Here is an 18,222-nt window from a genome sequence, read left to right as displayed (position 1 = left end):
GAATTCAAAACGCAGAACACGAAATTCCGTGGCCACGTGGTGAATGGCAAAAATGGTGGGAAAGAAGCAAAATGGCGGGAACAACATTGTGCCCGTAAATACTGTGACTTGAGCCACAAAAGAGCGATAAAACTATACAAATTACGAATGGGAAGACCCTAAGGTAACAGCCCATAACAGGTAACAATGTAGCAGCATGCAACGAATGTAGAAACACGCAAAATATAGAAACAATAAGCTTTAATTTCCACAAGGGATACACAGTACGTCCGTCCGTGGAGGTGACAAAGCAGTTATGTGTTTTGATGTGACGTCATGACTTTCTGGTCACGTGCCGACTGTGAGAGGGCGCTGCTTCCTGGACTGGTTGGGACAACTTTCTTCAACAGCTGGATCCCACACAGTTCAGTTCTCTGTCAAAAGACAGCAGTAGATGCTGGTTGGTTGGTTGGTTGGTTGTTTTACGCCGCACTCAGCAATATAACAGCTATATGACGACGGTCTGTAAAATAATCGAGTCTGGACCAGACAATCCACGCAATTGGGATCAATGACCTGCATCAACCAAGTCAGCGAGCCTGACCACCCGATCCCGTCAGTCGCCTTTTACGACAAGCATAGTCACCTTTTACGGCAAGCATGGGTTGCTGAAGACCTATTCTACCCCGGAATCTTCATGGGTCAGATGCAATACGGAGTAATGCAGGATAAGTTAAAAAAATTAAAAGTTTTGTTTGTTTGTATGGCTTCAGAGTCGAGCCACACTAACTTCTGAACTATGGACTAGTTTTGATAAAACTATTACGACAAGTAGAATTATCCCCCAAATATAAGTTGATATACCTGTTAGTGGTTTGAGGCATCCAATCTGCTCCAGCTCAGCACGAACATCAGCTTGCAATATTAAGTCTTTGTGCTGGGGACAATGGCCAGAGATCTGTTGTCTGAGTTCTTCTACCAGCCACACAGTGCGGGACTCATGCTCCAGGCTAGACACTGCTTCAGACACATGCTGAGATCTTGTGAGCACTTTCTGGCCATATGATAAGGAGTGCATCAATATCTTGGAGCACAATTCACCTGTTGTCTCATGAACATTGGATCGATTAACAAACACTATATGAGGGATTGAAACAGAGTACTTTCCATGCTGTCTGTCATTGGCATAGAACATTGTGCGCACTTCATCTTCTTTGTCCTCCTCGTCATTCAGGCTGAAGATGCCATACACAGCAATATGAGCCATGTTCCCAACGTAACTCTGTATACTATGCAGCAGTTGTTCCAGACGAGCGATATCAGTGGACATGTTGGTGAGTATTTTCTGTGAATCAAATGCAACGATGAAAAGGCTATCCCTTGTGAACAGATAGTGACTGCTGTGGTGAAAGAAACTGTCGTCCTGAATGACAAAGAGTTCCACATTGACACTGGCTCCATCTGCCCCACAATGAACACAGCCACTCGAAGTGCTGAAGTAGCCTGTCCCGTTTAACACTCTATGCTGGTCCCTAGGTACATTTCTCCGCTGTTGCCATATGTCTACTGACACTTTACTATTGTCAAACTTCAAGGAAAGCTTCACCAGCCGTGTATGCGTGTCCTGCATTATGGTAGTGCTGGCTGGACTTCCTGACATTAGCATGTTAGCCAGATGATTGGCTGCATTGCCACATATGAATACTCTTGAGCAAGGAACTGTCCCATCTGTGGGTGTAGTTGGACTGCTGCTTCCTTGGTGATACAAAGGATTACTGTTATCTTCAGGTGAGTGTGGTGGGCTATGATGACTTACATTGGAGGCTGCCTCATTCCCACAATTCTTACACCAGACTTCTAGACTGTGTGGACTGGTCACTCCTCTGAATTGGGGCTCACAGGTCAAGCTGCTGGGTGACATTCCATGCCCATCAGTGGTCTGTTTGTCAGAATGTCTCCAGTACACAACCCTCTCCACAGGATCGTGCTGACCTTGAGGTCCCAGCCACACAGGGCTGACACTGGTGAGAACAGGTCGACTGTTGGGGCACATAGGCATGCCAGGACTTGGGCTGAAGTTGACATCTGATACACCTCGTCTTGGGGGCATCTTCAGGGGGGGCATTTTTGGCTTCAGCTGCTGCTGCTTCATAATCTTATCAGCGTGTTCCTGAGCTTTCTGAAGGATGCCCTCAGGCCTCTGGATGACCAAGCGCACTTCTGTGAGGTCATCAAAGTGAGCCCGATGAGCCTGTCACAAATATAAAGGTACTTACAACAAATATACATGGAATACAATCACAACAGTGCCATGGCACTGTAGCTCAACTGGATAGGTAATAGTTTGAAATGTCAACAACAACCAAACATCTTAAAAACTGTACAATGTAGAATGAAGCATGGTTTATTTCACGATAAAACTGCAGATAAATGCAGTTGGTGAACAATTGCATCCAAAAGTGGGAGAGATATCACAATCCGTATCAGAAAATTCCAATCTGTTGTATTTGAATAAAACATACAGAGAATGAAATATAATATTTTTCTTTACATTTTGAAATAAAAAACAGTACAAATAATGTTTGTGATTTGATGAAACTTCAACCATGTCAACCAAATAATGAATGCTAATAGATTTTAGGAAAAAGAAAATATGATGCAAAGTTCTTTGCACTGCAATGGTCAATGTCGGGGTTACTAGGATTCCCAGGGTCATGTACCTCTTAGTGTCCTTCAGAATAAAGAGACCATTCTTTGAAGTGCTATACATGATAGGAACCTAACCATTGCCTCAACAACTGAAACAATGGATATTTTGGATTTGACTGGCCAAGGGGTAGTCACTGACACACTGTCAAATTGTCTAAATGCTGGCCCATCGTCTGTGTACAGTTTTCTCCTGCATGAACTTGTTTTCGCTATTTACTCCTGTAACAGCAGGCATGCGATGACTATTAACACCACTGTCACAGGCTAATTTGTATATCATGTGGTCAGACTTTTCTCTTGTTTGTAAACAAAGACACTTATTCTAAAATCAGAAACAGATGGGCTAAATGCAACCCTTTTGTAGCTCATTAATTATTATTTAGCATAATTATTTAGATATATTACTTAAACTGCGACAGTGAGGTGCATGAAAATATATCTTTATGCATCAAAGTATCCGTATTGCTAGCTCTCTGTAGGGCTTCAATGACAGCACATGGAGTGCGCAGCATCTTTAATGGACTGTGTAAGATGTGACAAACCATCATATGGCACTGACCTGTGGCAGAGGTACTTTGCTGGGCACATGGAATTCTAGGTAGGAGTTTGGGTTGCATGGAATTCTGGGTAGGAGATTGGGCCGCATGGAATTCTGAGTAGGAGATTGGGCCGCATGGGTAGAAGAACGTGTTGTTTTACTTGCAGTGATGGGTCATGCACAGCAGTCAGTACCTCATTGTCACTAATTATGGACAGTATCAATGTTTGATTTGACTACTGGTATTATTTCATCAAGTAAATGTTAAACCGCCACTTTTTCCTCCAGGAGGGAACGGAAGGCCTGTCAACTTTGAGACACAGCACAAGTCACACATTTGACCTCATAGGGGCAATTACACTCTTTATGTAAACAAAACACAATCACTTGTCTGATAAGGATACTGTATTGCCATAGTCAGCTATATGATGCCAAGAGTTTCAATACTGTTTTATGCTTTAGAAATTTTTTAATTTTCCCCAAAGAAATTAATTGCAGTTTTAGAAAGAATATCAATGATCATATATATACAAAGAGAAAAATAACAAAGTCAGTTCGCCACCACTTGTGTCCCATATATGGCTCATTTATCTTATTTGGGTATTTTGTTCGCACAAGTGTCAACACACATTCCGGCATTATTTGTCTGTGAAGGAAGACAACATGCTCCTCATCACCCAGTCTGATCTTCTTTTGAACATATGCTGGTATTTTCCACCCGTTACAGTTGTCAATTATTTTCCAGAATTTATAGTAGAGAGCCTTTCTGATGGTGCAGTTATTAGGGCTTGGAGGGAGCGCATGTCCCATGGGACTCCCATCCATCTGGCTGTTCCGTTGTGGGTGGCTACACAGGGTTTGATAAAACAGTAGGGGCATGTGCCCTCCTCCATTCCATTGTCACCCTCGGGATCTGGCTGATTAGCAATGTCCTGTTCCCCGGGAATAGGGGAGTCCACTTGAATTTGTTCAATGACATGTGTATATGCTTATGTTTTGTAAATACCGTACATTTTTTGTTATTGTATATATAGTGCATGTAACTATTCTATAAACTGGCATGGTTATAAGGAACATTATTTGGTGATTAATGTATATAAGTTATTTGATTAGGATATGCACTTTGACTGGATATATTCTTATTATGCAGTTTCATTATTATCAAATTTGTAGCCCACATACCTGTTGTCCTGCGATGTTCCGTAGCAGCCATATGTACAATATGCAGCAATAACACATATTCACCACTAATGAACTGCAATATGGTACGCAAGTTGTTTGTAGTCAGCTTCTAAATGTATTTGAATGATTTTGATTTATTGTGATATTTAATTTTGACCTGACATGAGATCATGCCCCTATAGCCATATATATATATGCTGCTGCACCAAAGCAATTACGTGTTGCCTGCTAACTCTGACTATTCTGAGCCGGGGCACAATTCCTTTGATACACATTTATTTATATGCCATTGGTTTTGCTGAAGAAACTGTATTTATCGTAATGTACATAATACATAGACATAATTTAGAAGTGAGATCTGTTTTGTTATATTTCAATTGTTTTAATACGTACACTTGTTATAGTGATACATTTACTCAAGCCAACAAACGGAAAGAAAGTATTGTGTATTTAGGAGATTTCATTATGTTATGCTGCCTTGGACCTGAGAATTGTTCGCAGTCACCAGCTAAGAGGCAGAGGGCCACATGACCCCTTATCCATAATTGTATGTGGCAGAGGAATGTAATGTTAGAACATAAAGTGGGAAGCCGATTTGGGTGCTGAAAGGCTGTAACTGGCGGTTTAAGGCATCAAATGTTGTGATTTTGTGCTAATAACCAATTTGTTGAAATACTACACTTGCCTGAAATAACAATCAACAAATTATCAACAAATATTAGCTATATAATATGTGTAGAAATTGTTACCTAAAATAATTCATCTAATTGTACTTGCAGAATTTGGATCAAAATTCCATAATGTTTCTGGCCAAATGATAATGGTTAGCATCTCTCTTTGTACAAATGGTCTGTACAGACACATGGGGAACCATCAACACCAGACCTGGACTGTGCAGACACATGGGGAACCATCAACACCAGACCTGGACTGTACAGACACATTGGGAACCATCAACACCAGACCTGGCCTGTACAGACACATGGGGAACCATCAACAACAGACCTGGACTGTACAGACACATGGGGAACCATCAACACCAGACCTGGACTGTACAGACACATTGGGAACCATCAACACCAGACCTGGCCTGTACAGACACATGGGGAACCATCAACAACAGACCTGGACTGTACAGACACATGGGGAACCATCAACACCAGACCTGGACTGTACAGACACATGGGGAACCATCAACACCAGACCTGGACTGTGCAGACACATGGGGAACCATCAACACCAGACCTGGACTGTACAGACACATGGGATACCATCAACACCAGACCTGGCCTGTACAGACACATGGGGAACCATCAACAGCAGACATGGACTGTACAGACACATTGGGAACCATCAACACCAGACATGGACTGTACAGACACATGGGCAATCATCAACAACAGACCTGGACTGTACAGACACATGGGGAACCATCAACAACAGACCTGGACTGTACAGACACATGGGGAACCATCAACAACAGACCTGGCCTGTACAGAGACATGGGGAACCATCAACACCAGACCTGGACTGTACAGACACATGGGGAACCATCAACACCAGACCTGGCCTGTACAGACACATGGGGAACCATCAACACCAGACCTGGCCTGTACAGACACATGGGGAACCATCAACAACAGACCTGGACTGTACAGACACATGGGGAACCATCAACACCAGACCTGGCCTGTACAGACACATGGGGAACCATCAACACCAGACCTGGCCTGTACAGACACATGGGGAACCATCAACAACAGACCTGGCCTGTACAGACACATAGGGAACCATCAACACCAGACCTGGCCTGTACAGACACATGGGATACCATCAACACCAGACCTGGCCTGTACAGACACATGGGGAACCATCAACAGCAGACATGGACTGTACAGACACATGGGGAACCATCAACAACAGACCTGGCCTGTACAGACACATGGGATACCATCAACACCAGACCTGGCCTGTACAGACACATGGGGAACCATCAACAACAGACCTGGCCTGTACAGAGACATGGGGAACCATCAACACCAGACCTGGCCTGTACAGACACATGGGGAACCATCAACAACAGACCTGGACTGTACAGACACATGGGGAACCATCAACACCAGACCTGGCCTGTACAGACACATGGGGAACCATCAACACCAGACCTGGACTGTACAGACACATGGGGAACCATCAACACCAGACCTGGACTGTACAGACACATGGGGAACCATCAACACCAGACCTGGCCTGTACAGACACATGGGGAACCATCAACACCAGACCTGGACTGTACAGACACATGGGGAACCATCAACAACAGACCTGGACTGTACAGACACATGGGGAACCATCAACACCAGACCTGGCCTGTGCAGACACATGGGGAACCATGAACACCAGACCCGGACTGTACAGACACATGGGGAATCATCAACACCAGACCTGGACTGTACAGACACATGGGGAACCATAAACACCAGACCTGGACTGTACAGACACATGGGGAACCATCAACACCAGACCTGGACTGTACAGACACATGGGGAACCATCAACAACAGACCTGGTCTGTACAGACACATGGGGAACCATCAACAACAAGGCAGTGCAGCTCACCCTTGTAAAACCAAACACATAACATCACCAGCTTTGATATTCATCAATAGCCTGATATTAGGTGGATTTTTACCAACACAATAAAAGCCTCAAGCAGAAACACATGGCTGTATTTGACATATTATGACTACTTCATTCAGTTATAACCCTTTCATAATCAAAGACCATCACCTTAGAAACTCACTTTGCAGTTAAATTAATCAAATCACACACAAAATTCACTTTTGGAAAAGAGGGACACCTGAATAAAAAATATTTCTCATGTTGAATAGGAATTACATTTTTATGTTCCTGTATGTTCAATGACCACCCATATTCAAAATGAGAGAAAAACTGAAACCAGCTCCAATTGCAATGATGGAACTGTCCATGCTTGCTGTTACCTCATCCCGCCTCTGCAGAGGGTGGCGGTTGATGGATTGTATCCAATCTCCAACAAACAGGTCATGTGATGCAGCTACTGACCCTGGTTCTATGGCCTCCACAAGGGTATATATCTGTGATGTCGCTTCCTGGACAATGCAAAATACATGACATATTATATAAAAGGAATGAGTGGGGGAATGTTGTTCAAAGCTGAATATATAAACAACATCATGGCAGTCAAATCTGGGCTAGGCCAACCCACATAATCAGGTCACAATGACACTCTACCAACCAAATCACCCACATGGACAAGCCGATACATATCAGTCAACGCCTAGGACGTGCATATATTACTTCAGACAATCATGTGTATAGAACATTCAGGGTGTGTCATGAGGTGCAACATTCAGGGTATGTCATGTGGATGAACATTCAGGGTATGTCATGAGGCGCAACATTCAGGGTATGTCATGTGGATGAACATTCAGGGTATGTCATGAGGTGCAACATTCAGGGTGTGTCATGTGGAAGAACATTCAGGGTATGTCATAAGGCGCAACATTCAGGGTGAGTGAGTGAGTTAGTGAATATTGCTTAACGCCGCATCAGCAATTTTGCAGCTATTCGCGGCGAGAAATGTCTTTTTCATAATCAGATATCAACCAATAGAATAAAAGTGATGTTGAAAATCACTAAAATCTCAGTCATATATCACATTCAGAGGTAAAAAACTGACTGTTCAGGTAAAAATCTATATTTTATCATAGAGCTTGATTTCCTTTAAATACGCTAAAATCAAGTGATTAGAAACTGTGGTAAAAAGTTCAGATAAGGTACGAACATTATCATAAAAACGTTGCCTGACAAGTGCAAAATCAACACATTCCAGCAGAATGTGTTTCATAGTAAGAGGGCTATGGCAAGGTATACAAAAAGGTGGATCTTCACCCTTCAATAAAAACGAATGTGTATAATAACTATGGCCAATTCGGCACCGCTGTAAAACAACCTCATCATGACGATGTAAACCAGAACATGCGTGACCTCCAATCTGTGGTTTGATAGCATGAAGTTTGTTCATAGTCTTGGTATTCCAATTTTTTTGCCAATGGTCATTCACATATTGTCTGATGGAAGGTTTTAGATCAGAATAAGGGAAGTTTGTGTTTGAAATTTGTTTATTTAGAGCGGCTTTTGCCGAAGAATCTGCTTTACATTTACCACTGATGCCAACATGACTGGGCAGCCAACAAAAAATTATATCTTTTCCAGCTACGGATAAATTGAGATGACATCTTAAAATGTCAGCTAAAAATGGATGATCCACTTTTCGATTTTTGATGGCCTGTAAACAGGACAAACTATCAGATAATATGAGAAAACTGCTTTTAGAAGACTGTTCAATATATTGCAAAGCTAATAATATAGCCTGAGCTTCTGCCGTAAAGATCGAACTTCCGTCAGTAATACGTATAGACATAGTATAATTGTTAGCAACAGCTGCAGCAGACACCTTTTCATCATCTTTTGAACCATCAGTGTAAATACTGGTATAAGAGGAATATCGGATCTTCAGTTCATGAAATTCTTGTTGATAAAATAATTGATTAGTGTCTGACTTCTTCAGGTTCGCTATTTCTAAATTAACATCAGGTTGTATCGATTGCCAAGGAGGCATTTCTGAGATTTTGTATTCGGCAATGGCAGATAGATTTAAATGGGCATCCTTGATATGGGATTGCATGCGAATTCCAAGTGGTGGGATTGTGTTTGGTTTTCTGAGATATAAATGCTGATATGGAGCATTGAAGATATTGTTAAATGCTGGATTAGAAGGATGGGAGCGGAGTTTAGTGATATATTGTAATGCCAGTTTTATTCGTCTTAAGCAAAGACAGGGTTCATTGGCTTCCACATATAGACTGTCAATTGGCGATGTCCTAAATGCTCCAAGACACAACCGAAGACCCTGATGGTGAATAGTGTCAAGTACTTGAATGTATGATTTACGAGCTGAACCATAAATGAAGCAGCCGTAATCAAGTTTAGACCTTATCAAAGTTCTATAGAGATGTAATAGTGTTTCTCTATCACCACCCCATCTAGTATTTGACACTACCTTTAAAATGTCAAGCGCTTTCAAACATCTAGCTTTAAGATTTTTAATGTGGGGTATGAATGATAACTTTTGATCAAAGGTAAGACCCAAAAACTTGGTTTCTTTGACCACTTTTATTGGTATTAGTATGAGTACCAATGTCAATAATGCAACATTCAGGGAGTGTCATGTGGAAGAACATTCAGGGTATGTCATGAGGCGCAACATTCAGGGAGTGTCATGTGGATGAACATTCAGGGTGTGTCATGTGGAGCAACATTCAGGGTATGTCATGAGGTGCAACATACAGGGTATGTCATGAGGTGCAACATTCAGGGTATGTCATGTGGAGCAACATTCAGGGTATGTCATGTGGAGCAACATTCAGGGTATATCATGAGGTGCAACATTCAGGGAGTGTCATATGGAAGAACATTCAGGGTATGTCATGAGGTGCAACATTCAGGGTGTGTCATGTGGAAGAACATTCAGGGTGTGTCATGTGGAAGAACATTCAGGGTGTGTCATGTGGAGCAACATTCAGGGTATGTCATGAGGTGCAACATACAGGGTATGTCATGAGGTGCAAAATTCAGGGTGTGTCATGTGGAAGAACATTCAGGGTATGTCATGTGGAGCAACATTCAGGGTGTGTCATGTGGAGCAACATTCAGGGTATATCATGAGGTGCAACATTCAGGGAGTGTCATGTGGAAGAACATTCATGGTATGTCATGAGGTGCAACATTCAGGGTGTGTCATGTGGAAGAACATTCAGGGTGTGTCATGTGGAGCAACATTCAGGGTATGTCATGAGGTGCAACATACAGGGTATGTCATGAGGTGCAAAATTCAGGGTGTGTCATGTGGAAGAACATTCAGGGTATGTCATGTGGAGCAATATTCAGGGTATGTCATGTGGAGCAACATTCAGGGTATGTCATGTGGAGCAACATTCAGGGTATGTCATGAGGTGCAACATTCAGGGTATGTCATGAGGTGCAACATTCGGGGTATGTCATGAAGTGCAACATTCAGGGTGTGTCATTTGGAAGAACATTCAGGGTATGTCATGTGAGCAACATTCAGGGTATGTCATGTGGTGCAACATTCAGGGTATGGCATGTGGAAGAACATTCAGGGTATGTCATGTGGAAGAACATTCAGGGTATGTCATGTGGAGCAATATTCAGGGTGTGTCATGTGGAGCAACATTCAGGGTATATCATGAGGTGCAACATTCAGGGAGTGTCATGTGGAAGAACATTCATGGTATGTCATGAGGTGCAACATTCAGGGTGTGTCATGTGGAAGAACATTCAGGGTGTGTCATGTGGAGCAACATTCAGGGTATGTCATGAGGTGCAACATACAGGGTATGTCATGAGGTGCAAAATTCAGGGTGTGTCATGTGGAAGAACATTCAGGGTATGTCATGTGGAGCAATATTCAGGGTATGTCATGTGGAGCAACATTCAGGGTATGTCATGTGGAGCAACATTCAGGGTATGTCATGAGGTGCAACATTCAGGGTATGTCATGAGGTGCAACATTCGGGGTATGTCATGTGGAAGAACATTCAGGGTATGTCATGTGAGCAACATTCAGGGTATGTCATGTGGTGCAACATTCAGGGTATGGCATGTGGAAGAACATTCAGGGTATGTCATGTGGAAGAACATTCAGGGTATGTCATGTGGAGCAATATTCAGGGTATGTCATGTGGAGCAACATTCAGGGTATGTCATGTGGAGCAACATTATAAAACTATGAAGATCTATAAGGAACTAAACGTGATTACCTGGTATTATATGAAGGAAAGATGAATCAACCTCAAATGAAAGAAACTAAATGCTAATTCTAACAGTTACTCCTAAGGGAGTCTTAACACTGTCTAACACTGTCTAACACTGTCTAACGCCATCTGTCTAACCATCTAACCATCTAACCAACGAACTCTCTAACGAACTCTGGCCAACTTTCTAACCATCTAACTAACCATCTAACGAATGGTCTAACGAACATTCTAGCGAACTATGACCAAGTCTCTCTCTCTCTCTAACCATCTAACTAACGAATTCTGACCAAGTAACTAACTGATGCGCGCTACCGCCTTATATTTGCTCACAACCCACACATTTCACGTGCAGTCACAGCCATACGTTGGTGCGTTCAGGCGATGCGATCGTTATGCATCGGGTGCGTTTTGGAGAACATATTCTTTATTTAAAACTAACACGAGTGCACGTGAAGCGCGATCTATAGGCTCCGGGTGCGTTTTGGAGCACATTTTAATGAACAGACATGTCTTCAGAACATGCCCCCCTCCATGATAGATCCATGTCTATCATGAAAACCGACTAAACTTAGAAGAAACTGAAAAAAGGAATATGAATCTATGAGTATGTACAATTTCAGAACTCAACTCCATTCAAGAGGGCAGACCTTCGTGATAGGTCTTTTCAAGACTGTTTTGCCAACTTGAACATCAAGAACGCGAACGTGATCATCCTTTCCAGGATACGTTTTGAGAACTCTGCCAAGAGGCCAAACTCCACGAGGAGTATCTGGAGATACCACAATGACAACGTCATCGACCTGTATAGCAGTAAATTGTGTATCATGATACATATCGAATCGAATCGTAAAGCAAATATCGTGATACGTATCGTATCGGTTTCAATGTGTATCGTCACAACTCTAATGTGGTGCAACATTCAGGGTATGTCATGTGGAGCAACATTCAGGGTATGTCATGTGGAGCAACATTCAGGGTGTGTCATGTGGCTGAACATTCAGGGTATGTCATGTGGAAGAACATTCAGGGTGTGTCAGGTGGAAAACATTCAGGGTGTGTCATGTGGAGCAACATTCAGGGTGTGTCATGTGGAGCAACATTCAGGGTATGTCATGTGGAGCAACATTCAGGGTGTGTCATGTGGAGCAACATTCAGGGTGTGTCATGTGGCTGAACATTCAGGGTATGTCATGTGGAAGAACATTCAGGGTGTGTCAGGTGGAAAACATTCAGGGTATGTCATGTGGAGCAACATTCAGGGTGTGTCATGTGGAAGAACATTCAGGGTGTGTCATGTGGAAGAACATTCAGGGTGTGTCATGTGGAAGAACATTCAGGGTATTTCATGTGGAGTAACATTCAGGGTGTGTCATGTGGAAGAACATTCAGGGTATGTCATGAGGTGCAACATTCAGGGTATGTCATGTGGAAGAACATTCAGGGTGTGTCATGTGGAAGAAAATTCAGGGTGTGTCATGTGGAAGAACATTCAGGGTATGTCATGTGGAGCAACATTCAGGGTGTGTCATGTGGAAGAACATTCAGGGTATATCATGTGGAGCAACATGCAGGGTATGTCATGTGGAAGAACATGCAGGGTATGTCATGTGGAAGAACATTCAGGGTGTGTCATGTGGAAGAAAATTCAGGGTGTGTCATGTGGAAGAACATTCAGGGTGTGTCATGTGGAGCAACATTCAGGGTATGTCATGTGGAAGAACATTCAGGGTATGTCATGAGGTGCAACATTCAGGGTATGTCATGTGGAAGAACATTCAGGGTGTGTCATGTGGAAGAAAATTCAGGGTGTGTCATGTGGAAGAACATTCAGGGTATGTCATGTGGAGCAACATTCAGGGTGTGTCATGTGGAAGAACATTCAGGGTGTGTCATGTGGAGCAACATTCAGGGTATGTCATGTGGAGCAACATTCAGGGTGTGTCATGTGGAGCAACATTCAGGGTATGTCATGTGGAGCAACATGCAGGGTATGTCATGTGGAGCAACATTCAGGGTATGTCATGTGGAGCAACATTCAGGGTGTGTCTTGTGGAAGAACATTCAGGGTATGTCATGTGGAGCAACATTCAGGGTGTGTCATGTGGAAGAACATTCAGGGTGTGTCATGTGGAGCAACATTCAGGGTGTGTCTTGTGGAAGAACATTCAGGGTGTGTCATGTGGAAGAACATTCAGGGTATGTCATGTGGAAAAACATTCAGGGTGTGTCATGTGGAAGAACATTCAGGGTGTGTCATGTGGAAGAACATTCAGGGTATGTCATGTGGAAGAACATTCAGGGTGTGTCATGTGGAAGAACATTCAGGGTGTGTCACATGGAGCAACATTCAGGGTGTGTCATGTGGAAGAACATTCAGGGTATGTCATGTGGAGCAACATTCAGGGTGTGTCATGTGGAAGAACATTCAGGGTGTGTCACATGGAGCAACATTCAGGGTGTGTCATGTGGAAGAACATTCAGGGTATGTCATGTGGAGCAACATTCAGGGTGTGTCATGTGGAAGAACATTCAGGGTATGTCATGTGGAAGAACATTCAGGGTGTGTCATGTGGAAGAACATTCAGGGTATGTCATGTGGAGCAACATTCAGGGTGTGTCATGTGGAAGAACATTCAGGGTGTGTAATGTGGTGCAACATTCAGGGTGTGTCATGTGGAAGAACATTCAGGGTATGTCATGTGGAGCAACATTCAGGGTGTGTCATGTGGAAGAACATTCAGGGTATGTCATGTGGAAGAACATTCAGGGTATGTCATGTGGAGCAACATGCAGGGTGTGTCATGTGGAGCAACATGCAGGGTGTGTCATGTGGAAGAACATTCAGGGTGTGTAATGTGGTGCAACATTCAGGGTGTGTCATGTGGAAGAACATTCAGGGTATGTCATGTGGAGCAACATGCAGGGTGTGTCATGTTGAAGAACATTCAGGGTATGTCATGTGGAGCAACATTCCAGGTATGTCATGTGGAGCAACATGCAGGGTGTGTCATGTGGAGCATGTAAGTGCCATAATATGCACTGCAAACAAAATTAAAAGCTATCACATCATAAACATGAGTAATCTACAGTGAAAATGGTGGCTCCCCAACATAGTCTACTCACCTGTATTTTCACCTTCTTAGTTATGCCAAATGATGCATTAGTTCCCCTGTTGAGAGTGATGGTCTTTGACATGGGATCCCATATGACAAACTGGGGAACCTTGAAGATCAGCGAATGCCACAGACACAAATTCATAGTCACATTGCAGCTTTTGTTTTTACAGCGACGTACGCTAAGCTTCACTGCCCCAATTCCATTGTCACATCCATGCCTCGCTGATGGCCTGCTCCCATTTACCACAGGCAGAGAATGGATTCTCTCCCCATCATCAATTTCTATGCCTGTGAACATTACCCCAAGAAATATTTAATTAACATACAAAACATGGGTTATTTTCAAAGAAAAAAACTAGTAGAGAATTGAAAAAAATATTAAATATCAGTTTTCTCCCTAGTAGAACTTCCTAAGTTGGTAATTTGCATTCCTTGGTACTAAATGATGTAGGTGATATATGAAATTCATTTCACCTGGATATGTGGTCAACTGTTCCAAAGACCAATGATACTTTATGCATACACACTAATAATAAACACTAAAATTAAAAAAAAATAAAAAGATATGTTATCATTGATCAGGAGAAACATACATGCCAAAGAACAACTCACTCAGACAGGCAATTTCAGGGAAGAAGAAGTTAATAAGGAGAAATATGCATTTTGAGACAATAATGGTCAAACACTGTCAACATTTTAAATACTGAAAAACAAACCCACTACTAACTACACCTGTGCCAAATACTGTACATATTTTACAATTGCTGAGTAATTCATGTGTCATTGCTGGTGGGAAAATACACATAAAATTTCCGGAAATCACAGCTACGAAATTTGGCGTGTTCCAGGGGTGTCCCAAATATTAATCAAATATTACCACCAAGCGGTGTTACTTTTAGCATGCAACCAAGAACAAAAGATGAGGTTCATATGTCCAAATAACTTCGTGTCAACTTTCAATAGTTTCTGTGAAGACCCTTACAAGATATGATCTTTAAAGTAAAATTTCAGAGAAAAAAATCATCAAAATCAAAATCCAATAGGGCCGTCACTAAGAAAGATATCCAAAAACGGCTAACAGAGTTTGATGTGTTATGTATGGAGACAATTCTCAGATAGTTTGAAATCGTTTCATGAAGTGGGTTCAGAGGAGATTGGATTTGAAGACATATACCCAAAATACCCAGTGAAAACCTTGAATCCAATATGGCTGCCAAACTACGTGACCAATGACCAAAGTCAAAGAACAAAAAATGTCAAGGAACTGAAGCAGCAGATACATGAAAGGTTTGAAAGTAATCGGACAAGCGGTTGCAGAGCAATAGGGCGAAATACATCTTAAAAAAATACTTGTTTTTCAGTTATCTGCCCTTGGCCATTGGGGCTACGGCCTTGGGATTTAGGCGGAATCCAGTATTCAACGGTCTTCATACACATACAAAATTTGAACATAATCCAGCCAGTGGTTATTCTGCTAGCTCAGGTACAAAAATCGGCGGAATAATATTAATATTGAATCGAACGATAACACTAGGGCTCTTCAGCCTTTCGGCTTGGTGACTCTTTAACAGGCTGTACATTCTCTGTCATTTGAGCTTCAGTCAAACGGATCAGCGTTCTGTCGCGTTGCTTAGATAAAATGCTGAACCTGTTTCCGACCTCGTCCATGTTCGAATCCCCAAATGGTTTGGTTGTACAGACGCCGTCAAAAGTTAGGAAACGCTTGCGAGACATCACCGCTACGACATTGATGTGTCCCAGAAAGTCCCGGGATGTTCAACACCCATTTCAGACGCCGGCCATGTTCGAGTCCACATATGGTTTGCTTGTACCAACGCCGTCAAACGTAGGGAACCGCTTGTGAGACATCACCACATGGGTCCCAGTGAGTTCTTAACCCATTTCCGACCCCGAATCCTCATGTTCGAATCCTCAAAGGGTTTGCTCGTACAAACTCCGTCAAAAGATAGTCACCGTTTGCAGGACATCACCGCTACGAAATTGGCGTGTGCCAGAGTTAACCAGAATGTTCTAAACCCTTTTACCACCCAGACAATGTTCGAATCCCGATAATCGCCTCTGAAGACAAGCATGGGTTGCTGAAGACCAATTCTTACCCTCATCTTCAAGGGTAGTATACATAATGCAGAAGACACTTGACAGTGAAAGGGAGTTAATCCTAGGTTTTCTGAGTTATTTATTCACTATTTTGGTGAAAAAAATCATCAAAATCAAAATCCAATAAAAATGATATCCAAAATCGGTTAAGGCAATTTGTTGTGTTGTATATGGAGACAATTCTCAGAAAGTTTGAATGGATTTCATGCAGGGGATTCAGATGAGTAGGGATTTGAAGACAGGTACCCCAAAACACCTGTGAAAACCTTGAATCCAATATGGCTGCCAAACCAAGTAACCAATGACCAAAGTCAAAGAACAAATAATGTCAAACACCTAAAGCAGCAGATACATGCAAAATTTGAAAGTAATCAGACAAACAGTTGCGAAGCAACAGGGCAAAAATAAAGCTTAAAAAAAATACTTGTTTTTCAGTTATCTGCCCTTGGTCTTTGGGCCTACGGCCTTGGGATTTTTTTCTTTTCTAGTACTCGACCGTCTTCATGCACATACAAAATTTCAACTAAATCGAGCCAGTGGTTACTTTGCTAGCTCTGGTACAAAAATCAGCGGAATAATAATAATAGATAAATCAGCCAATTACAATACGGCTTCCAGCCTTTCGGCTCGGAGCCCTAAAAATGTCAAATTTCTACTAGTCCTTATGATACCTTCACTATTAACTATTTCACAGTTTGGCAGGGACTACAGTGGCAATTTCTAACACTGAATATACATGTTGAGCCCCACTACTTATTGTAGATGTATCAATTTTCATAACATTTGGAACAAAAAAGGCCTTAAACAGGTTTTTCAATATGGTTGCTGTGGCAGCCATATTGGAAGTTAGACAGGACCATGTTGAACAAATTGGGTTGTCATCATTGGCGGGAACAAGTATGAGAAGTTTGGTTTCATTGATCCAGTGGTATTTAAGGAAAAAGTGTTGATGATTGACAATGCATGACTCACCAGAAGACGACAGACTAACAAGCCACAGCGATACTGCACTTGACTTTCAGTCAGGTGAGCTAAAAAGGTGTCACCCAACAAAATCACGTACCTATTTTAGCCAGTGACACACGATCAGGCAAAGACATAGTCCTGGCATACTCCTGTACATCTGGGATGTGGGCAGCATCCAGCAGGTGATGAGTTGGGGCCAGAGGGTGGGTCACTCCCGGAGAACAGGACTCATCACCATGATGTCCCCAGCTCTTGTCTGTGTCAGTACTCTTGCTCTTCACTATTCTCTTTGTGGGTGGGCGTTCCACTGAACAAGTTGATGCTTGCCCAGAACTTGATGATAACATCCTCTTTGGTTTGGATCCTGCAAAGCCTGGTTGATATGAGCCACTATCCATAAATTCACTGTTACTGTCACCAGAGCCACACTTACTCAGTGTGCACACTGCTTCCAACTTTGAAGAAACCTCACTCTGGACTTTAAGATTAAACACAGACTGCTTTTTGTCCTGAAATATTGCATCAACTTCATCCTCTTTCTTGTTGGTAAGGTCGATACCATTAATCTTCTGAATCCTATCAAGATTCTTCAACTCTCCAACTTGCACAACACAGGTTTCTCTCACCACGACCACCACAGTGTTGCTGGTGTCTCGTGATGCACTCTGCAACAGAATGTACCTCTATACAGCAAATTTTTTCTCTAAACTCAAATCATTGGAGTCCTACTGATC

At 42.4% G+C, this 18,222-nt stretch overlaps 1 protein-coding gene across 3 annotated transcripts in view; it reads right to left on the bottom strand.

The window, feature by feature from the left end:
- LOC124146407 overlaps positions 1-18,222 on the bottom strand; it is a 95,834-nt gene that overhangs the window by 63,957 nt on the left and 13,655 nt on the right. For all 3 annotated transcript variants that reach the window (XM_046516675.2, XM_046516674.2, XM_048401508.1), the window contains 4 exons: positions 17,586-18,153; positions 14,412-14,692; positions 7,410-7,538; positions 844-2,230 (listed from right to left, as the gene is read on the bottom strand). In XM_046516675.2, coding sequence (XP_046372631.1) covers positions 844-2,230; positions 7,410-7,538; positions 14,412-14,692; positions 17,586-18,153 — 2,365 coding nt within the window. The remainder of the gene's footprint in view (positions 1-843; positions 2,231-7,409; positions 7,539-14,411; positions 14,693-17,585; positions 18,154-18,222) is intronic.

The sequence above is a fragment of the Haliotis rufescens genome, unplaced genomic scaffold (genome assembly GCF_023055435.1).
Source record: "Haliotis rufescens isolate VD_foot unplaced genomic scaffold, xgHalRufe1.0.p SCAF_22, whole genome shotgun sequence".
Lineage (NCBI taxonomy): Eukaryota > Metazoa > Mollusca > Gastropoda > Lepetellida > Haliotidae > Haliotis > Haliotis rufescens.
Note: the sequence above shows the minus strand (reverse complement) of the source record. Positions and strands in the feature narration are given on the sequence as shown.